The 23,253-nt window shown below is 34.4% G+C and overlaps 3 protein-coding genes across 4 annotated transcripts; 2 read left to right on the forward strand and 1 right to left on the reverse strand.

Annotated features, from left to right (window-relative positions):
• Window positions 1-34: 34 nt before the first annotated feature.
• Window positions 35-7,238, reverse strand: LOC130818235 (3-isopropylmalate dehydratase large subunit, chloroplastic-like). The gene is made up of 15 exons (XM_057684328.1): window positions 7,075-7,238; window positions 6,851-6,991; window positions 6,487-6,657; window positions 4,673-4,825; window positions 4,533-4,601; window positions 4,332-4,448; window positions 3,422-3,496; window positions 3,249-3,326; window positions 3,028-3,123; window positions 2,580-2,629; window positions 2,376-2,430; window positions 2,139-2,270; window positions 806-853; window positions 557-715; window positions 35-336 (listed from the first exon to the last, which is right to left on the reverse strand). The coding sequence occupies exons 1-15, from the start codon at window positions 7,123-7,125 to the stop codon at window positions 199-201; spliced, it is 1,533 nt and encodes a 510-aa protein (XP_057540311.1). The 5' UTR covers window positions 7,126-7,238; the 3' UTR covers window positions 35-198.
• Window positions 7,239-12,548: 5,310 nt separating this feature from the next.
• On the forward strand, window positions 12,549-16,874 carry LOC130818237 (prefoldin subunit 2). The gene is made up of 3 exons (XM_057684330.1): window positions 12,549-12,640; window positions 12,758-12,863; window positions 16,194-16,874. Exon 3 carries the CDS (start codon window positions 16,200-16,202, stop codon window positions 16,644-16,646), a length of 447 nt encoding a protein of 148 aa, XP_057540313.1. The 5' UTR covers window positions 12,549-12,640; window positions 12,758-12,863; window positions 16,194-16,199; the 3' UTR covers window positions 16,647-16,874.
• A 2,082-nt stretch (window positions 16,875-18,956) lies between these two features.
• On the forward strand, window positions 18,957-22,521 carry LOC130818239 (trifunctional UDP-glucose 4,6-dehydratase/UDP-4-keto-6-deoxy-D-glucose 3,5-epimerase/UDP-4-keto-L-rhamnose-reductase RHM1). Of its 2 annotated transcripts, none has more exons than XM_057684334.1 (3): window positions 18,957-19,191; window positions 20,012-21,596; window positions 21,731-22,521. In XM_057684334.1, exons 2-3 carry the CDS (start codon window positions 20,022-20,024, stop codon window positions 22,184-22,186), a joined length of 2,031 nt encoding a protein of 676 aa, XP_057540317.1. In that variant the 5' UTR covers window positions 18,957-19,191; window positions 20,012-20,021; the 3' UTR covers window positions 22,187-22,521. The 2 variants fall into 2 exon arrangements, with proteins under 2 accessions (XP_057540317.1, XP_057540316.1); XM_057684333.1 differs by having other exon boundaries at window positions 20,016-21,596.
• The last annotated feature ends 732 nt before the right edge of the window (window positions 22,522-23,253 follow it).

A 23,253-nucleotide genomic window follows, 5' to 3' on the forward strand; every position in this document is an offset into this window, starting at 1 on the left:
CTTTCATCTTATCATCAATACATGCAGCGTCAAGTGAATATTAACCACAGTAAACATAACTTATTGATTAGAAGGTACGATACAATTTCCGTTACTCCGAACGAGAGTCGCACAATGAAATAGAAAGAAAGAATTGATTCAGCATTTCGCGCTGGGATCGCAAACAAAAGGTGCCAAAATTATGAAACAAAGAAGTGACTATAAAAACTCTCTTGGATCAGTAACATAACCGGTCAATGCGGAAGCAGCTGCTGTGTAAGGAGAAGCCAAATATATCTGCCCTTCCTTGTGTCCCATTCTCCCTGGGAAGTTCCTATTTGTTGTCGACACGCACACCTGCACCATATTTACTTTATGCTACAGTCGCTCAAACGCACAAAAGTGCTTTATGCTACGTCAAAAAACCACAACTCGGGGATTCTGGGATTCGCTTAACGATCAAAGTTGTTTTCGTTTGTTTAAGTATACGTGCTCTCATCTTGATTTAGAGAAAGGTGCAAAACTCAATCTCGGGTGCATGATAGAAACTAGAGTTTGACGGTGAATAATCAGTTACCTGTGGATCATTCATTCGTGCATATGTGTCTCGAGGACCTCCGAGGCAAGCGCCACAACCTGGACTACCGGGTGTATCACACCCAGCTTCCTCAAATATCTGAGCACAGGTCTTACCACCCGATCCCGGCACTGGAACAGTGTACACATCCATCCAAACCTAAACAAGTTCGACCAAGAGTGATACAAAATCAGTATATGGTATTTTTCAAGCCCTACGAGCTTTGATAAAGATAAGACAGTAGCAAACCTTTTGGGTGGCAGGTACCAGAAAAGTGGGGACTCTGACTTTCTTCCCCTGTAAAAAAAAAGTAAAGATCTTAACACAAACACAAAAAATTTAGCTTAAATACAAAACCCAACAGCTTAACTCCCCCAGAATATACTGAACCTTACAAGCTGCCCACATAAATTTATGGCACTTCAACAGTTGGCAGATATCACCATATAGCCCATGTGGGTTGGATACACATCTTTAAGGTCATATTAGAGACATTGAGACAGGTGAAACAAATCATGAAAATGATAGTTCACGAGGTATGTGTGGAGTAAAAGCCCGTTCTCAAAACCTACTCACACACATGTAATAAAAACGAGGCCGTTACGTTTCATAACGGCTGCTTTATACGGATTTTGAGCATACCGAACCACAAAACCCCGTTAGGTTACCTATTATTCTAACATATTAGCCATTATCATCTTTTTGAAAAAGTGCATTAGGTTCTAAAAGGTCTATAATACGCTTGATTTTTTTTTTCAAGTTAACAATTCTCATTGCGAATTGCGATGTACGCAAAATGAATAGTAATAGCACAACGTGCTGCATCCACAACATCAAGACCGTTAATGCAATCATGACGACATTCACGATTTTTTTCTATGCTCACACAAATGCCCTCCAAAAGCACTCACAAATGGAGTAGATAACTAACTTGCAAGAATAAAAAAGCAACAGGAACCTTTTACAGTAAGGAAAAAACAAAATTATAAAAGAATGTGGTTTTCATTTCCTATATGTTATGTTACTCAATGTATAGATGTATAAGAGTACAATGCAAAAGAATGGACCTTGTCATAACTCATAAGCTATAGCATAATAGGAGTGGAACTGAACTAAAGAGAATAGAGCAATAGACTCCAAACCCAACTATATGTATGCGCAATACATTAAGGAAAAGGGAACAAAGTTGATACTTGATAACAACAAATTTTATCAACAGCAAAGTGAAGACAGGCCAGAAAAATGACTGAGGGTCTAATTAAATAAGATCATAGGAAATGAATATTATTTTATCAACATAACCTTATTTCTCCTGGCAATGTATTTAGATTGTTTGTGTTTGTACACTGCATAGTCCCTTACTTAACTTGGTATAATATAGTGAAGGAATGAAGGAAAGAGCTCGATTGCAATTGGAACTTTCACCATTTGGTCAGGCAGAGCCTAAGAAGCATAAAATCTAAGAGATCAGTCTCACAATATGTCTGGTCTCCCCCAATTTCAGATGACTGAACCAAAGATCTAAACAAAACTCAGGTGACTTGCATCCAGCATATTAAGTAGTGAAAAAAAAATGTCTTACAGAAGCCATGAAGACTTTGGCTGCAGCCATAAAATCTTCTGTTTTCCCACCAGTACAAGAGCCAATATATACTCTGTCAATTTTGACATCTTTGCACTCTCTTGCTAATGCACGATTATCTGGAGAGTGGGGCTGCAAAGAAGTTTAATAGTACGTCAGTTATTAGGCAATATATAAAGCTTAAGCAGCAACCTGATCAACGATAAAGAATGAAGTCTTATCATATGATGTATTTACCTTCGCAACAAGAGGTTCTAGCTTTGAGACATCAAATCGATACTCGGACATAAAACTAAAAATCGAAACAAGAATATCAAATGAAAAGCTTATCGGTAAACAATAGGAATACTTGGAATTTAAAAGTTTGATATAAAATTTGAAACAAATAGGAGGTTTGATCATACTAATTCCCGAGCTAGAAGTCAAAGCTTTGAACAATACCTTGCTTGATCATCACTATAAAAAGGTTCATAGGGAATAGAAGTCTTGTCCTGTAGAAACCCAAGAACCCAAATGTAAAGCATTTCAGTTAAAAATGAAATAATCTCATGGTACAATTATAAAACATAAACTTAATCTACAGCTTTACTAGTGACAGTGTGGAACTGATACCAAAAGAATCTCTATCCAAAGCGACACATAGATGAGCATTAGTTGAACAAAATAATATAGTACAGAAGATGAAAAGGCGATGAGTATCTGAATAATATAGACAAAATATAATAGCGGTAAAGAGATAGCTAAGCAAGAGATAGAAATGGGTGGATGAGCAAGTGATTCTTTTCTGAGAACCCAAAAAGTCTTGGTGAAATTTTCTGAACTACTTGTTTAATTTCTGAAAAAACAGAAGTAAAAATAGACCACAAACACGATGACTATATGCACATACCTCAAGATATTTGCGTGTGGTACTATCGACAGGGACAACACCATTCTTTCCTCCTGCTTCAACTACCATATTGCAAAGGGTCATTCTTTCTTCCATCTGAGCAGCACACAAATACAGTATTAAGTCGTTGAACATCATACCTAATTACTAAATCGATATTTGGACAAGGCAAAACATCCTACTAAATATAATTAAAATAAGAATTAATAACAGAAGCTTACATTCAGACTTTCAACCGTTGATCCAACAAATTCCATTGCTTTATATGTAGCTCCGGCCACCGATATTTCACCAATTATCTACAAACCCAGTAAAAGTAAGGGAAGACGAATGAGTAAATGACAGCTGTGATATGCAATTACACAGTAACAATTCAGGAACATGCTGCACTTACTTGCAGGATCAAATCCTTTGCAAGTAAATAATCAGGCATTTCTCCATCCATCACAAATCGAAGAGTTGGTGGAACCTGCATAATTTAGATGTACCTTAAATATTTGATCCTTAATTGGGTCATTAGTGAGACTAATTTAAACAATAAATCATGAAATAATAAGAGGAACAAAAGCCAGCAAAGAAGATGCAAAACAACATATCTTCCACCATAAAACCTCTGCCAACCTGAGAGACCAATCACTTCCAGCCTTAAAGTCTATCAATAATCAAGTACAAAATCAGCAACCATGAAGATCCAACCAAGGATATAGGTCCTTAACAAAACATTCGGGTCATACGAGAATGATAAAGACACCAGATAGGTCACATCCTTAACTATTTATGTTGCTCATGTAATTTCTATTGCCTTCTACAGCGGTGGAGCAGCCTTTTGCATGTCTTATTGTTAGTTTCCTTTTGCATTTTGGTTCATCTAATAAGAAATTATACTGTATACCGTATATCACATCCTTGAAAAATAAGAATAAGGGTACTGGCCTATTTCAAAATAAAGGATGTATAATTTTTCTTTATAAACCTACCCCTAACATCACAAGTGAACCTCCACCTATTGTACTATTTAAAAAAAATCAACTTCAGATTTTTTCTTTTGAATGTTAGTAGATATAAATCAAAAGGCATATAGCAGCTGCTAAGGTTGTACATCTATCCTATCAACATTTGGTAACAAAAAAAACTAAACCAGATGTAGTAAAACTTCCAACATAGACCACATTTAATCTATAAAAATAGATAAGCATGAACCAAATATCACATAATGAAAGAGTTCATGCATAGACATACTAAAAAAACAATACAAACGGAGATCATTAAATAACTCAATGATGTTGAAAGGACAAGTTTCAAACCTTTAATAAAATTTTACCAGTGCCCAAAACAAAACCAGCATCTGTATTGCCTATTCCAGTGGCAAATTGGCCAAATGCTCCAGCATTACATGTATGTGAGTCGGTTCCTAACAAGACCTAAAGATGAACATTACGAAAACTGTAAATTCATGACATTTGTATGAAAAAACAGCAAAGGGCAAAGTGGCAAAGACCATACACCTCTCCTGGTCTACAATGACCCTCTTGGGCAAGAGCGACATGGCATACACCTTTGTACTCAGGATTAACCTGTACCAATAATAAAGTTGTTAAATTTTACTCATGAATAGGATTGTTATAACAAATAGCAAGCTTAGTACCTTAAAGTCTGAACGATCAGTTATATCATAGAAATATTTGATATTTTGCTCCATCGCAAAGTCTCTCAGGATATCAACATTGCGGTTGGCCCGTTCATCACTTGTAAAAATATAGTGATCAGGAATAATGACAACCTTTTCACGGTCCCAAACCTTCAAATGGAAACATTGAAGCATACCTAATTATTAAGGTTCGCGAGACGAATAATTACATTACATGCAAGCATTATAGTTAGTAATATAAAACCTTTTTATTAGATTCAAATATGTTGTTGAACTAACTTCTTTCCTAACTGCCCCCTTTTCAATCTCTGCTTCTCTAAACAACATTTTTGAAGACAATATTGTTAACTTTCTACACTTGAAATGCATAATTATCTAAGAGATAGAAACCAAAAACCCACAACATTAATATGGATATAATAAAAGTAAAAAATGTCTAGTTACTGTTTAATCAATAAAACAGTGTCAGCATACATAAACTGATAGACCCATAAATCAGTAGAAACTAGAAATACAAGAATGTTTCGAGAGAAGAATTCTTTTTTAGTGAAAGAGGGGAGTACTTTTCTTTTTATATATAGATGAACAATTGAAATAACTCTTTTCTATGTGTCAACTATAAGTTTACACACTCGTAACCCGTAAGTACATTTGTGCAACTTCAAGATTAGAACATGGATCAGACATTAAATTACTTGAACTCTTTATTTCACCTCGGGTAGGATCATTGACACTCCAATATAGGTATGACTCTTTTACACTTAATTTTGAACCAAAACCATGACTTTTTATCTCAAAATACATCATTTAATATAGAATAAGTGCCCAAGTCAAACACAAGTAATGTGTAAAAACATAGGGACAGACTCTTAGACACCATGAATGAATCGACACTCAAATCTAGGTTTGAAAATAATTAGCTTTCCCCGAATAATAAAATTTATCTAGCCTAAGCAAGATAAGACCAACACTATAATAGAAAAATCATCATACCTTTGCTTAATCAAATGTGATATCATTGGTCGCTTCCTAACAAAGTTAAACATTCACTATTAAATTTAGTTGTGTACCAAGAGTTAGTGATGACATACAAGTTATGTCCACAGGTCTTCGTCTCAAAGGAGGTGCAAAAGAACTTAAATTTTGGGAAAAATCTTAGTTGCTCTTGGGTGCGCTTTGGAAATTATTATGGCCCTTAGGTTTTTAAATTTCCTGGATTCACTAAGGTGCGCCTTTTATGATTCTATACGACTTATGTTAACTTATCTAAACTTATTAACTCTTATCTAAACTTTTAACCATTAAAAGAATTCTTATTTTCCTTAATTGAAGTGAAATATGTGAGGAACCTACCTTATTAGACATTATAAAAACTTATTGACCCTTATTTTAAATTATTGTTCCTCTATTAAGCCATACATTAGAGACCCTAAGTTATCAAGCCTTTGATGAGTAATATCCTATGATGCTTGCACTCTGCATTCACCTCACATATCCAAGTCAAACATTTAAAGAATATGTTGTCTTCTTGCCTTTCAGATGCAGTATAAATAAAGTTGGACAAATTAGCATGTATTCTTGAATCATAAAACACAATTCAAATTTATACATTCAAGGTGATACAAACAATTAGAAAGTTGATTTCATGAGTGAGCATACACTTTATAGTAAAATAAGCAAAACCAATCACAATATTAAGCACGACAATACCAAATACTTAGTCCCAAAAGATTCGGGTGTGCTACATGAACCCAATAGATCACAATATTAATGAATGATAAAAAAATGACAATTCAAAAATGAAGTTATACCTTAGCATTCTGCCCAAATTCCTTCTTAAAGATACCAATGGAGCCAGGTCCACAAACATCATGGGTCATCAAGACATCAACATTCACCCACACATTCTCACCTGGGACTAGCTGTGATTTCTCAGAAGCCCTTGCTAGTATCTTCTCAGTCATTGTCATGGCATTTTTCACCTAATTATCAGAAAATCAATTTCCCCATCAATTTAAATAAAATTCTCAAAAAAAATATGAACCCATACCCTTAAATTGAAATTAAATTGTCAAAAAGCAGAACCCAATTCCAATCAGTTACAGAAGTATCGAACAAAGCATCAAAATCAGATACCCAATAAAAGGAAAATGCGATTGTAAGAATAAGACGAACCGAGCCAGTAGTGGAAGGCTTTCTTTCAGTCTTTTGTGGAGTCATGACTGAAGCAATCTTGGTTGACATTTTGCTCCTGCATTTTGAAGCTAAAAAATGGGAACAATTGGAGGAAGACAAAGAAGATAGACCAACATCCTTCTGTGTAAAAGCAAAGAAATATTAAGTCATAAAACACAATCAAATGGACAAATAAGATAAAATCATGATAATGATTCGTAAACCTTGGGGAGAAAAGATGAAGAAATTGAAGAAATAGCAGAAGAAGCCGCCATTGAAAGGAATTGAATTGGTATTGATGGAATCCTCAATCGGGTGTTGGAGCTGATAGGAGTTAATATAGCAGAAATGGCTACCCTAGTTTATATACCACTTGTTTAAGCGCACTTTCAATTGCGTGGAAAAAAAATTTTCACACCCATCTCCCTCTAGACTTTCCCTCATATCTAAAAAAAATTTACACCTATTCTTAGATCGGATTGCCTTACCGTAAGATCGTCTTTATTGGGTCGATCCAATATAAATTTTTGTTTTGATTACAGATTATTATAACGTTAAAGTGACACTTATAATTTTAATATATTTACTTTTTATAGTTTTAGAATAATTACTTATAAACTTAGAATGATTACTTATAATCTTACGGTTCGTTTAGTTAGTGGTACTAAATGGTGGTAATGAGAATGATTTATAGTGTTAAATTTTATCAAAAGTTCCATTTCATTCCTATGGTAATGAAACTTTGATCACAAAAAAGTTTTTTGCTTACAAATTTCCATTAGCACCTAATACCACCTCTCCCAATGGCAATACATCCGAATGCATTTTAAGAAGAAAATGAGATGATTGGATTTGGACAAACATGGCCATCAAGGTAGCCAAGAGATTTTTCAACTAAAATTACACTAATTTTTCATCTCCTACCAAACGAATCGTTAAAGAAATGGGCTATTATATGGACTCGTCTCATGGTGAGACGGTCTCATACAAGACGAGCTGAAAAATGTATTGAATCTTTGCCCTCAATAATGTTATTTGGGAACTTCTTTCCCACCCTATGTTAAAAACTTATTTCTCATACAACCATCTACGTAGGACAGTATATAAAATTTATTTTAATTTATTTTTTAATAAAAACGCTATATCAAATGATGGTGTTGTATTATTTTATTTAGAAAATCGCTATCTGAGATGGTGATTTTATTCAAACTATAATTTTGAGAAAAAAATTCTAAAAAAATAAAAGAATAATTTATTTATAAAATTTGGGCTCCTTGTGAGGTAATGGGCCAAATTTGCAAATCTGGTTTATTTAAATATCAAAGGAACGGAAACATTTCGTTGAAAGTTTGGAGTGTAGATAATTAGAGTGTTTTTCAGAATGCACTAAGTGCGTGGAAAATTTGAAATATATAAGACAATTTATCAAACAAATGAACAAAATAGTATAAGTTTCAACTTTATTCTAACAGTAAGCGTGAAATTCCCCAAACCTCACCCAAACCCGAGGTTTGGGGTTGTTCGCAGTTAGTAACTGCGAACAGGTCAAAAAAGACAAAATAGTTGTACGCAGTTATTTAATATTTTAAGAACTTTTAAAGATTTTACAATTATATTTAATTAATTTTGAATTAGTTTTAATAAATTTATTTTATATACGAATTTAAACATTAACATAATTATATTAAAAATAAATTTGCAATTACTAATAATAAAGAGGCTCGAATCAAAATGATTATTTTATTAAAATGTGTGAGCCTACGAAGGTGAGTCTCTTAGTTAGATCTCGCAAGAAAATAAATCTAGATAAAATAAATAAATAAATAAACACAATAATAATAATAATAATAATAATAATAATAATAATAATAATAATAATAATAATAATAATAATAATAACAGCAAGGATAAAAAGCCATCAAACCCTAACGACCCGTTTGGTACATGGTATTAGAGGGCGGTAATGGTAATAAAATTAAGTAATAAAAAATTTGGTTGTTTGAATGTCTTCAATGGTAATGGATGATAATGGTAATGTTGTTTCGAGCTGAAGAAAAAAAACAATGAAGAAAAAAAAGGTAATTTATGTAATTATCCAAAAAAATATTATTATTAAAAAAAGAATCATTACATAGAATAATTTAGATACAATAATGCTTTTAGATACAAATATACAATAATGAAACTAAGAGTCATTACCATTTTTTATTACTAACAACCAAATGCAATCAATGGAATATTATCTTCCATTACTATTCTTTAGTCATGCACACCAAACAAAAGAATCTTCATTACCAATTCTCATATCCATTCCTTCATTACTATTGTCATTACAACATTTCATTCCCATTAGTTCATTACCATAAACCAAACGGGCCGTAAATGTTAAAAAGCCTAGCCGTCACTCCCATCCCTTCTCTTCCCTCTCCTCTTCTCTCAATCCCCTCTCCCTCACGGCTCACAAAACTACCAGCTGCCGCCTCCTCCGTGACCACCAGTACCAGCAGCAGGCCATGTTTCCCTTCCCCTGCAGCAGCAAGACACGCCTTCCCTTCTCCCTTACTCCTCACGGTAGAAGCAGCGCCGCTTCCCCCACCAGCAGCTAGGCTGCGTCGTGTAGCCCGTGGTCAGAAGCTAGGCTGCGTTTGGACCCTTCAACCACCACAACCTTCATCCACCTCTTCACCATTTTTTTACTAGTTTGAACTTTGTAAGCCATCTCCTCTTATCCCATTTGATTCTTCTTATTTTCAATTAAAAGTTTTATGAAGTTTACGAGTGTGATGTTGATTTTTGTGTTATTTTCATTGAATCTTTTTGTGGTAAGAGTGTGATTGATGAATGGAACATATTTATGATTTAGGGTTTGAAGTATGATTAGAAATTATGAGTTGTATGTTGGTTGTGTGTTAGTTTCTTTGAATCTTACTATGAGTAATAATTAAAGGTGTTATCTTTGAAATTAGAAATGGTGTGGGCTTTCATGTTACATTTTGTTGGTGTATTAGTTTTATTAATTCTTGCTATGAATAATGGTTAAAAGTGTCATCTTTGAACATGAAAGGACTAAGGTTTGAATTTAGAGATGAAATCACTAATAATGTGTGTTTATACTATATTTTGGCGGTGTGATGATTGATTAAATAACCTTAAAAATTGTTTTAAGACCGAGTCGATTGGTTATTGTTGTGATAATTAAGTATGGTGATGATTTTAGTTGACTATGAAAGTGATTTTGGTTGTTAAATTGGGAATAATAATTGCTAATTGTGTGGTTTGATTGCTGTGAATTACAAGTGCTCATATTAGGTTGTTATTGAAGTTATAATGCATAATTTTAGTAAGGCCATGGGAATAATATCAACTTATTGTAGACTTGCGGTGATGCTCGATTGTAGTCTTCCTAGCTTTGGAAAATATAGTGAAAGATGTCGCGATCCGACCACTTTAAGAATTGTCACCGTGTCATATTAGTGTTATATTTAACATTGTGAGACTTAAGTGTGAATGGTTGTTTGGTTTTAAGATAATATGAATCGTTATAACTCAAAGTTAATTGATGTAAGGAAACAGTTCACATAATCCTTTTATTTTGTTGTTGATAGAAAGACTTGTGTTATTGTTGAATTAACGATTATAATTGGTGTTGAATGAGTTGGGTACGTGCTAGAAATAATTGAAAACTTATCGTGAATGGATGATAATGGTTACTTTGGTTTTTAGCTGGTATGACAAAGTAGATAAGTGGACTTATTAGTTCTATTCCTAACTTATATAGGCGCTTAATTCATAAGAGGAAGATAGAACTTTAGTTGGGTGACTTTTGTGACTTTTGGTCGTGCAGTGACGCTTACAGGTACGTACATGCAGTAATTAATTATTATATTCATCCTTTTAAAGTATTATGAATATTTCATGATTATATGCATCGTATTAGAATTATAGAGCGCCAGAAAGTAAACTATGCTAGCGAATAGTCAAAATAGTGATATAGGCAAGTAGAATGAAAGCATTAAGAGACTATGAGAACAAATTTCTAAATAGTAGAGAACGCACCATGGTTGTGTGTGGTATCGAAGTGATTTCCTATTTATTGAGCCTTGATTGTGTTAGTTGGCGTGACTCAACTGGATTATGTCCGGTTGATTTAGTTGTCCCCTAGGTGAGATATGACGGGATCACCGTAAGGGGGTATGAGCATACTTTTTTCATTGGGCGCCGGATGGCCGATACCGCCCCTTGACCGAGGTGTTACCATGCGGGCCTTGCAAACCCTAATATGGTGGCCTCTTCACTGGTTTAGTACCCCAGTGTGTTAGTTTTTCCCGAAGGTAGGACCCGAGAGGATCAGCTGGAGGGGTATGAGCTCATACTTTGCCATGGGCACCGAATGACCGATAACGTCCTTGGCCGTGTCACTATGCCATGAAGTGGAGAAAAGATCCACAGATAGAATGTCACTCATCGATAGATAGAAAGCTTACACATTAATAGAACGTTTACTCATTGATAGAAAATTTATTCAATGATATAGTAGTTTATGCTAGTGAGAAGGACACCTAAGTTAAGTTACCTTAAGGGAGTTACCAGTCCCAAAGTGGACTATGATCACACTTACTCTAAGATAGACAAACTCTATAAGGTCATGTGTTAGGTAGTCTGTTAATGCGTTGGTTGAGTTGATACTACGCGTGTTTTGCAAGAGTTTATGTTTTGAGAAGATGAGTGTGAAGACCTGCATTCTACCCTAAGAACATATGGTTTGGGTTGGAAAGAACGTAATGAGATTAAGAATTAAAAGTGGACGATAAACGGTTACTATCTGTGCTTGTGTCTTATGAAATCATCTTATGTTGTTGTGTAATATAATGTTATCTAGTAGTTGGTCTTATTATATTTGATGCTAGTTACTGACGTGTATATGTTTGTGTTTATGTTTGATTGCTGATGACTTTCTATGATTGTCCTGCTATGACACATTGACCTTTGGTCTAATGTCGAGCAACATGAAGATCATAGACAAGCGTAGCAGGTATTGGAGTTTCTTTTGTATTGCCTTGCATTGGGGGAGAGTGATTAGGGCGAAGCATAACCTGTATCATACCGTTATCTTTCGATTTATAGCTCTTTTTTATCTTTTGTAAACTTTGTTTGTATATATTTTGTTATGAGGCCTTGTGTCCTCCCTTGTATATTTGTACTTCCGCTGCGTAGTTTATAACTTTGTATGTTTTTAAGGAGTTAAGTCATTTTAAAACGCAAGCGTTGACACTTGAACCATGATCCATGCTTGGTATGTTGATTTGAGAAGACGGCGACGAATCATTCCGCCGTGATATAATTTTGATAAGTCGTTGATGTCTTTACTTTATTAGATTCTAAATAACTTTTTTTTTCTACAAAGGCGCACAGTTTTAGGGTAGATGCTGCCGAAATTTCCATTGACATTTTAAAAGTTTATTATTATTTTATTTATTTTATTTTAATGTAACACCCGAATTTCCTCCTGTCCATTACGGTTTTGATTTTGTACAAGGGATCGAAAATTCAGGGATATTACAATTTAACAAAAAATATTACGACAATAAATAGTGCATAAACTAAATGTTACCATATAAAAAAATCTTAAAAAATACCACCACTGGCGTAAATACTTGATGTTACCAGTTACCACCTTGGAATTTCCGTTAATTAAATTAGACAACAAATGATTTACTTAAGACCATCCATTTGCCATCACACTGCCCGGCAGTCACCCTTCTTCAACGTTCGTCATTCCTCTTTTTACTGGTAAATAGATTGTATTTTCTCAAATCTGCTTAGATCTGTATTGATAATTCATTTCTTTTAGTGATTTCTCAGTTAAATTGACCTTAAATTGTTTTTGATATGTTGAAATTTAATTAGGGTATTTTATTTTGCTCGAATTTTCCGGCGAAGCCTACAGATAGACTTCGGGGATTGATTGTTAGCAGCTAGCAGCTGGCAGGATACAACTGTTCAATTCAATTTGGTTAGTAGGTTATGATTTATGAATACAAAATACTATCATCTGGAAACCCTAATCTTTTTAACTTTTTTCACACTATCTGTTTGATAATATGTCATTATGCCAGTGACAACCTGAAACTTTTCTGCATTAGTTCTCAAGACTTTATATAGAACGTATTATTTATAGTGACAGGAGATACATGATTGGTGTTGTGGAATGACTTACTAGTTACTACCTTCTTTTGTTTCTTCTGCTCACATTATTGTTCTAAATTCCAAGAACCTTGTTGTTTGGGTGATGTGTTATAGATGCCATTTTTATGGTTGCATCATCTATGTGAAGTTTCTGGAGTTTCATGAATATAAGAGGGCATATAATGTACATATAATGGGTTTTTGGAATTCCTAAGAATTGCATGTTAGGTTTGTTTGTTAGACGATAACTAAATGTAAATTCCAAGGGCATTGCTAATCGATTGATGAGTTACTAGGTACGATTTTTATGATTGTAACATTTATGTGAAGGTTATGGAGTTTCAAGAATATAAGTGTCATTTGGTGTGCATATTGTTATGTGGATTTGTGTGATTCTGAATTTTCTGTGAATTTCAAGACAGGTTTATTTGTTGGCCGATAATTAGAAGGAGATGAATATGCGAGTGTTGGGCATACACGGGAATTTGTACTCCATACCAAATGGGGAAAGTGGCTCACCTTATTGATTAGCACCCTTGGTCATCAATACATGAAAATCTAACAAAGTGAACGAACAACATGAGAGTAATCTGAAAGCTCAAATATCTACTGTATGTCAACCAAACACATTTTGTCCTTAACCTAGAAAGTTTCGTGAATTCGAACTTTCTATAGGCATTGACTATAGTGTAAATTAACCTATAGGAATATGTTTTTGTGATGCAAGATTTTCTTTAGTATTTGATAATAGTGAGGACAGAGTAGAGTTGCCTAACCCATAGTGCAAAAATACGATTTTGGGCATGATTGTGGACTCGCGTTAGTGGTTGCGAAAGGGATTATGCGGTCAATGTAGGTGTTTTGCAGTAAATGTGGCTTATATTTCAGTCGCGTAAACACAAAAACCTTTACGATACAGTTGCAATACTGATGCGGCCTTATTTTTCCACTATGGTCTTAGTTGCTTTTCATTCTAAAGTATGTGTAAAGGACATCGAAAGTGAAATGCAATGGAAGATTAATTTCCAAATAATAGCTTAGTTAATTTTCTATAACTTGACGGATTTGTGCATTATTTTGATGTGAACAATCACAATTTTTTCTAATTATATTTGATTTTGATCATTTATGATTAAATTGATGAGCTTTTAGTCCAATAGCAACATTAGCATAAACACCTTATCAATTTCCAAATAATAGCTTAGTTACTGTTCTATAAATTGACGTGTTTGTGCATTATTTTGATGTGAACCCTCACAAAATTTTTCAAATGTGTTTGATTTCGATCATTAATAACTAAATTGATGAGCTTTTAGTCCAAAAACGACATTAGCATAAATACCTTATCATTTTCCAAATAATAGCTTAGTTACTTTTCTATAACTTGACGTGTTTGTGCATTATTTTGATGTGAGCCCTCATAAATTTTTTTATATGCATTTAATTTTGATCATTTTATAACTAAATTGATAAGCTTTTAGTCCAAAAGCGACATTAGCATAAATACCTTATAATATGGAATTATGGATTATTCCTCATGCATGTTCATGGCTTCAGTGGTGCTGTTAAGAAGAGTTGGTATGGTCAAGAAAAAATAAAAAATATTTGAGCTATTAATTTATTGATCTTTATAGTTTATTATTATTTCTTTGGTTATCAAAATCATATTCTTTATTTGATATTTGATGCACATGAACTGTAACTTGTGAAAGCAAAATAAGCTGTTTAATATAAGATAATAAAGTCTTAGGGTGACTATCTTTCAATCTTACATGACCATTATTAATTTTTTGCAATAATTCTTTTCTTTGTTTTCTTGTATTGCTTATCTTTTTCTTCCTTGGACCGCCCCCCTCATCCACCCAAAAGAAAAAAGTTTTTTCCTGTCATGACAACAATTCTGCTAAAGCCCTAAACCCATCAGATGAGGTTTCTACTTTCTGTCTTAACAATTTGTATAATCTGTTTTTGGTCTTGGAGATAATCTTCTGTTTATGATAGGGATTCCTGTTTGTGTTTGTGACATTACTATAAAAAAATTCTTACTCTTCCCTTGGGTACTAGTCTTATTTTTCTGTTTGCCCTTATGGCTCAACCTCTTTCTATTCAGGAAAAAAAAAACTTGACGCATGAGGAATATCTGATTGCTTCTTTAAAAGCTGAGTTTTTAATACATTACGTTAGCTACTGGTTTGATGTTTGATGAACTTGAGGATCGCCTTCTTTTTCTCAGAAAGTTAGGGAGCAAATTGAGGGGTTATTTAGTTCAAACTGAGTTTTTATATCAGTTTCTTTAGACTTGTTTTCAACTATTGAGGTGGTATTGTAACATGATAACAGGGCCTGTTTGCCAATTTGGTCTTGTTGACAATCTCTCTGTTGGGATTTAGTATCTGGTCATCTGAATAGCGGGCCTGTAATCTGCCCAATTTTACAGGATACCATCTTTTCGGATTCATTTGTTGATTTCTCTTTTATCTGTAAATAATGATTTGCAGCTTGAAAGCCTGTCTTGAGGATACTCACACTATGTTTGAATAGCAAATTAGGGGAGAAAAGAAAAAAAAAGGGAGGGAAAGGAAAGGAAGGGAAAGGAAGGGAAAGGAAGAGAGGGAAAAGGCTAACAACCTTGTTTGTTTAGGAAGGAAGGGGAGGGGAAAGAAATGAAATTTCATTTTACTTCCAAATCTTTTGAGAAATTTTAATGTCAACCAAATTAAGGAACTTACACTCCAAATCTCTTCCCTCCAAATCCACTCTCTTTCTTTTTACTCTTTTCCTTTTTGCTATCCAAACAAGGGAATTTTCATCCCTTCAAATTCTTCCCCTTCTTTTCCTTACATTTCCTTCAATCCAAACAAAGTCTTAGTGACCTACTACATTAGGCTAAAATTTTGTTTATAGGATGACGCGGAATCTGATGCTCAAGGAATCCATTTTGTTAGGAATCACCGTTATTTGTTCAAATATTTGCTATTATTAATTTGCCTTAGTAATAATGTTTGGAAAAATAATTTCATTCTACAGTAGCCTTTCTTTTAAATTAATCAAGGTACTTCCGTTACATTGATTAGAGCTATGGTGTTGCTGTTACAATTGTGTTACGTTGTTACTTGTGTTCTTACGTTTCACATACATTTCATTTTTCTCTTTGTAGTTCGAAATGGCTAGTAAATCTGAAGCCGAGAGAAGGGAACCTGTCAATGAGCAAGCAATTGCCAACTTGTATGCCTCAATGAGGACAGAACTGAATCAAATTTACTCAAAGATCACAGAGCTTGAGATGGAAGTGAGCGAGCATTCCTTAGTAATAAACGCTATCCAGCCGCTTGACCCCTCAAGGAAATGCTACCGTATGATAGGGGGTGTACTGGTAGAAAGAACAATCAAAGAGGTTTTACCAGCTGTGCAGCGGAACAAGGAAGGAATCGAGGAGGTAATCGCCAGGCTCAACGAGGCGTTGGAGAAAAAGAAGAAAGACGTTGCTGAGTTTGAGGCTAAGTATAAAATCAGAATCAGAAAGTCGGAAAATGATGTGAAGGAGGACAGTAGCAAGAAAGAAGGTAATGCTCAGGGCGTTCTTGTAGGTCCGGCTGTTGCTAAATCGTAGGTTTTTTATGACCATTGTCCTAGTGGTTTGCCCTTCGACGTGCTCGTCTGCGTGACATTTCAATGTAGTGAGATTTTTAAGCCTATAGATACTTCACTATATTGAGACAAGTTACAAACTTTCCCGCCCTTTAGTTCAAAATTCTGGCTTCGTCTTTACATCTATACATGTTTGTTAAACCAACTATGTCACCGTTCTTATATGTTAACATCATCGTCATTCCAATGAGTCTCGCCCAACGCAGAATCTAAAGAGGGGGAACTTAAGCAGATTAATACCCTCATCACAAGAAGGTCGTGGTCGAAAAGAGTCCCTTCAACTTGAGATTGATATTCTTATATTATATATTATATAATTCAATATCGATAGAGTTTTTAATCAGATGACTTAAACTATAACCTAAACAATTGCAAACTTGTTGGAGTGCATCTTGTGTTGACTCTCCCACGATTTGGTGTGTATATTGAATCATTGACCGACATCTTGTTTGGTTGGACGATCACGTGCAACAGATTGGACATTTCCTTCCTTTAGTCTTTTAACAACTAATCAAAGGCTCATTGCATGTTCTCATCTCGTTGGATTTTCCAAAGGTTTTTTATTTTTTATTTCTTTTAAGTTTTTAATTGTCTTCTTCAAACTAATATTCTTATGAACTAATCATTCTCTTAAATACAAATACAAGGAACTTTCCCTCTTAGCTCCATGATTGTTCACCGTTTTCAATAAATTAATATAGAAAAATTGTTAAAATGGTCTCGTCATTTACTAGTTTTTCTATAATAATTTTATGTTTTATCGTCAGTTATCGAAATTCGCAATTTTCCTATATTCTTACATGGTCTCTATGGTTCAAATCTTACCTCTCTATGTGTTAGGAGATTAGATGATTATCAAAGTTCATGTTTGATTTATTCCGTAGTGTTTAACGACTCAATAATGCTAAATAAACTTTTCGTATTTTTGTTGGGGCGAATAACAAACTGTATATGATATTTGCTTGTCTGGTCTAATTTTTTTTTGCTTGAATTATCATGGTTGACTCCGCTTAGTTGTGCTAGAGTGCATGAGTGATAATCGTCGTGATAAAGATTCGACTCTTTGGTTTAAGAGATTGAACGATAGTTGAGGCACACATGACAAGTGGATAAGACATTTGAGTAATGAAAAGTAAAAGGAGATATGCCTAACCAAAATTCATCAATCCTAGAAAAATCGAAAATTTGAAAGAAAAAATTCTGCTTATAACCACCCACATAAATTATTAAATTTATTCATTTATATTCGGATTAATTAAAGACAAACCTTTTAATAACCTCAAAACAAATATTTACTTTTAACATCTTGAATCTTTTTAGATATTTGTGATCTCATTTTGACGTATACAATATTTTGTATTTTAAGTTTAAAAAGTAAAAGTTAATGACTATACTCAAAATGATTGAACGTCGTCCTCACATCATACCAAACCAACCCACACATCAATTACAAAATAGAGGCGACTACAAACTACAAAGCACGGGGTCCATGTGCTTTAACAACGCGGTCATTAATGGAAACTCAAATTAAAGAACTAACTCTATCGGACAGAAACGTATAATTAACTTATTTTTATAATTTAATATTTTTAAATTATAAGTCATTACTTTAACAATATGGGCCAAAGCAAAAGACATGAGATTGTTTCATTTAAAAATTTGTATAAAACAAATACTTTCTTCGTCTGTCTCATATACACTTTTCCATTTTGATCGGTCCTTTTAAATTTACAACATTTTAATTTTTTAGTAACGTTCTAATTTTTTTGTTTTTTTTTACTTGCATCCATCTTTTTACGCAGGCTAATGCGTTCTAAAAATTTATAAAAATTTGAGATCGTGAAAATATTCAACCAGACAATTAAAACAAGATTTCATATAATTATTTTTTTCTCATATAATAGCCGTAATATATACAATACCATAGTATAATAAACAATATAAAATATAGTTTGTGTGCAAGTAAAAATAAATTCTTGTGAAAGACAGTCTCTTTAAAAAAGCATTCCTAATTTGATCAGTTTATTATCATTTAGTTTAATTAAATTTTAATGGGCTGAATCTGAATCGTCTCTCAAAAAGACGATTTCGATCTCTTAAAAGGCCAACTAAAAGTATATTTTACAATTTTAATCCACACATTTTCTCTTGATTTATATGAGTTTTTATGGTAACTCATACAATTTAGTGATCTTAACTAAATTGTTAATACTTGTGTCAATAGTTGTATTCTAATACAAAATATCATTATTAAAAATATAAACAGAGTAAACGAAGCCTCCATTGGCGTTCCTCAACGATCTATTTTATAAATAGTTACCTCTCTTCATACATCTTCCTAACAACACTCTCCTTTCTCGCAAATCTTGGTGGTTTGCTCTTCTTCTCTTTCCCCAATTTTTTCTCTCGACAAATTAACCCGATTTTTTCTCTTTTTTCTATTTTCTATATTATTTGCTCCACTTTTCTTGGGGTTTTTTTTTTTTTTGATCTGGGCTCTCCTTTTTGTAAGTTTTCTTATACTTGAATTTTTCTACTTTATTGTCTTTGTTTTTTTGTTAATTATGGTGTTTTGTTTTCTGGGTATTCAATTTTTTGATAGATCTGTTTGATTGATCATATTAATTGCCATTGACATGCTTGATCTTAGTAATCCGAGTCCAAATTTGATGATTTATACTGTTTGTAATCTTGTTTGATGATTGCTACATTGTTGATCTGATCGCATTTTTTTTTCTCCTTTTCATATCAGTTTGAATTTCTGAATTTTAATTAGATCACAGATCTAAATTTGTTCCTGTTGTTCAAGAGGCAGTAAATATTTGGTATTAGGAAATCTGAGCTAGAATTTGCCTAGGCCATGATAACACATAATATAGAATGGTAGCGGAAATAGTCTAGCACACAGTGCAGAATTGAGTGTTCGGTCTATTAGTTTATTTGATTTATGGTACGTGATCTTCTGTTGATCTGTAACGTCATATTTCTCAATTGATCTCGTGGATGTTGACTTAGTTTATTCATAATTATATATGCTCGTTTTTTCATGCTTTGATTTGACCAATCTCCCCTTTTATTGTACTTTTAATTGAATTGTTGATGATTGAATTGAATCAGAAGTTTTCTTGGTCAATTTGAATGTTAGAATTTAAGATTCTTAAGGAAAATCTGGGATCATGATAATCCATGAATGATGTAAACTTCCGCTTTGGATTGTTGTCACATAATGCATCATTTAGGTTTTTGAATCCTGTTGTGCTTGTTCATGATTAATGGGTGGGATTTGACTTAGTTATCTGGTTATGTTTTGTTTGTGATTCGTAAAAGGTAGGTCATCATGTCTTCGTATACGCCAAAGAACATACTTATTACTGGTGCGGCTGGATTCATTGCATCTCATGTTGCGAACAGACTTGTTCGGAGTTATCCCGATTACAAGATTGTCGTGCTTGACAAGCTCGATTACTGCTCAAACCTAAAAAATTTACGCCCTTCTCAATCGTCCCCTAATTTCAAATTCGTCAAGGGGGATATTGCTAGTGCTGATCTTGTAAACTACCTTCTCATTACTGAGTCCATTGATACGATTATGCACTTTGCGGCACAAACCCATGTTGATAATTCTTTCGGTAATAGCTTTGAGTTCACTAAGAATAACATTTACGGGACACATGTCCTTCTAGAAGCCTGTAAGGTTACTGGGCAGATTAGGAGATTCATCCATGTTAGTACAGATGAGGTTTATGGGGAGACAGATGAGGATGCTGTTGTGGGTAATCATGAAGCTTCCCAGCTGCTTCCGACAAACCCTTACTCAGCTACAAAGGCTGGTGCGGAGATGCTTGTCATGGCTTATGGTCGTTCATATGGTTTGCCGGTTATTACAACCCGAGGAAACAATGTGTATGGTCCTAACCAGTTTCCCGAGAAGTTGATCCCAAAGTTCATTCTTTTGGCCTTGAGGGGGAAGCCTCTTCCAATTCACGGTGATGGGTCTAATGTAAGAAGCTATTTATATTGTGAGGATGTTGCGGAAGCCTTTGAGGTCATTCTCCACAAAGGAGAAGTTGGCCACGTGTACAACATTGGAACGAAGAGGGAAAGAAGAGTGATTGATGTGGCTAGGGACGTATGTAAACTCTTTAATATGGATCCAGAAGCAAGCATCAAGTTTGTTGAGAACCGACCATTTAACGATCAAAGGTACTTTCTTGATGATGAAAAATTGAAGATCTTAGGGTGGTCAGAGCGCACCACATGGGATGAAGGGCTGAAGAAAACAATGGAGTGGTACACCAGCAATCCTGATTGGTGGGGTGATGTTTCAGGTGCATTGCTTCCTCACCCAAGAATGCTGATGATGCCTGGTGGCATAGAGAGGCATTTCGAGGAAGCAGACAATGAGAAAGCTGCTTCGTCAGATTTCCCCAACACCCAGTCTCATATGGTGGTACCTGTTCCTCGTACCAGCAACGCTTCTTCTCCTCGTAAGCCATCTCACAAGTTCTTGATATATGGTAGAACCGGTTGGATTGGTGGTCTACTCGGTCAGTTGTGTGAAAAGCAAGGTATTGCTTTCGAGTATGGAAAGGGCCGGTTGGAAGATCGGGCATCTCTTATTGCTGATATTCAGAATGTTAAGCCTACCCATGTTTTCAATGCTGCTGGTGTCACTGGTAGACCTAATGTTGACTGGTGTGAATCTCATAAAACGGAGACCATTCGTGCTAATGTTGCCGGTACTTTGACCTTAGCTGATGTCTGCAAAGAGCATGGACTTCTTATGATGAATTTCGCCACTGGTTGCATTTTTGAGTACAATGATTCACATCCTTTAGGCTCTGGGATTGGCTTCAAGGAGGAGGACAAACCAAACTTCATCGGTTCCTTCTACTCGAAAACAAAGGCCATGGTAAGATTTATAGTCCTTGGCTCCTTGCTTTTCCCGTTCCCCTTTTCCTCGTCACAATCATCATATCATATATCGCCCTGTTATGTTTTAACTTTGTCGAATCTTATTCGTGTATATGACCTTTGTTTTGCCAGGTGGAGGAGCTGTTGAAAGAGTACGATAACGTATGCACCCTCAGGGTCCGTATGCCCATCTCTTCCGACCTCAACAACCCACGAAACTTCATCACAAAGATTTCTCGCTACAACAAGGTCGTGAACATTCCCAACAGCATGACAGTTTTAGACGAGCTTCTACCCATCTCCATCGAAATGGCAAAGCGAAACCTCAGGGGCATTTGGAACTTCACAAATCCGGGTGTGGTTAGCCACAACGAGATTCTCAAGATGTACAAAAACTACATGGACCCAGATTTCAAATGGGCAAACTTCACACTCGAAGAGCAAGCCAAAGTCATTGTTGCTCCGAGAAGCAACAACGAGATGGATGCCACCAAGTTGAAAACAGAATTCCCGGAATTGCTGAACATCAAGGAGTCACTAATCAAGTACGTTTTCGAGCCAAACAAGAAGACAAATTATTCTGCTTAAGTGAATTTTTCTACACAATTAAGAGATGCTATAGTAATCAGAATTGCAATTTATTTATTTTTACCAAGTAGGCTATGTTGTTTGGTAGCTTATAATCCTTCATTGGGGCTTGGGCAAACATTTATTATTACTGTTTAGCTTCATCTTGTGTTGTTTCTAATACCTAGATCTGCACTAGAATTGTTTTGTTAGGTCCTCAAAATTTTCTATTTTTTTTTTACATTTTTCCTGTTACAGGGAACTTGAAAAGAGGTACTTTGTTACATATAAACATTTCTATTATTTGTCCACCCAGCTATAACTTTTATGAATCTGCTGTTAAATTTGGCTTCCAATATATTGGATCTGATCATTGTTCCTAGAGTTCGATCATGGTTATATTGTATGTCATTTTGAATTTGCTATAACAATAATGTCAGAGTCTTTATCCCAAAAAATTAATGTCGAATTTGCTATATTATGCCAAATTTATGAGCTTTTTGAATATTATGTAGCAAATTCAATAAGAAAAAGCAAATGTTTGCTGTTATTAAATCCTATTAAAGCGGATATGGGTGTTTTGGCGAGTTATTTACTCAGTAAAAGTGATTAGGTTCAAATTGAAACCACACTTTATATCAGTTCTATTGGGTCATTACATCGTTCAACAATGACATTGTGTCAAAGAATTTTTTGAAGTTAGATAAGCATGATCATTAACCTTGTTAATTACTATTAAACTTTCCTTCCTAAACTACATTAAATTTCATTCAGCCGGTTTCTTGAGAAATTGTCTTTTTAATAGACATCTCTCAGGTTTAGTCCGTTAAAGCTCAATTAAACTAAAAGATAATAATGGGCTGACCAAATTAGAAATAGTCTTTTAAAAAAACTGTTTCTCACAAGAATTAGTAAATTTCATTACTATTTTCAACATTCAAATAGTTTAGAGATAGTGAAAAACTGACGAGTAATTATCCTACATATGTAAGGACTTCATCAAAAAAGATGCACAAAGTCACATGTACAACTCTTTTGAGGTTGCTAAGCTATGAGAAGGCTTTAGGAGTACTTTCTACCATATTCTA

The sequence above is a fragment of the Amaranthus tricolor genome, chromosome 7, assembly GCF_026212465.1.
Source record: "Amaranthus tricolor cultivar Red isolate AtriRed21 chromosome 7, ASM2621246v1, whole genome shotgun sequence".
Lineage (NCBI taxonomy): Eukaryota > Viridiplantae > Streptophyta > Magnoliopsida > Caryophyllales > Amaranthaceae > Amaranthus > Amaranthus tricolor.

Excerpts from the sequence above, each read along its gene's own strand:
- LOC130818239 (XM_057684334.1), top strand. The coding sequence starts at position 20,022 with ATGTCTTCGTATACGCCAAAGAACATACTTATTACTGGTGCGGCTGGA. Across the intron at positions 21,597-21,730 it reads ACTCGAAAACAAAGGCCATG|GTGGAGGAGCTGTTGAAAGA; the intron begins GTAAGATTTATA and ends TTGTTTTGCCAG.
- LOC130818237 (XM_057684330.1), top strand. The coding sequence starts at position 16,200 with ATGGCTAGTAAATCTGAAGCCGAGAGAAGGGAACCTGTCAATGAGCAA.
- LOC130818235 (XM_057684328.1), bottom strand. The coding sequence starts at position 7,125 with ATGGCGGCTTCTTCTGCTATTTCTTCAATTTCTTCATCTTTTCTCCCC. Across the intron at positions 2,630-3,027 it reads CCACACGCAAATATCTTGAG|GACAAGACTTCTATTCCCTA; the intron begins GTATGTGCATAT and ends GGGTTTCTACAG. Across the intron at positions 716-805 it reads TGGTACCTGCCACCCAAAAG|GTTTGGATGGATGTGTACAC; the intron begins GTTTGCTACTGT and ends GAACTTGTTTAG.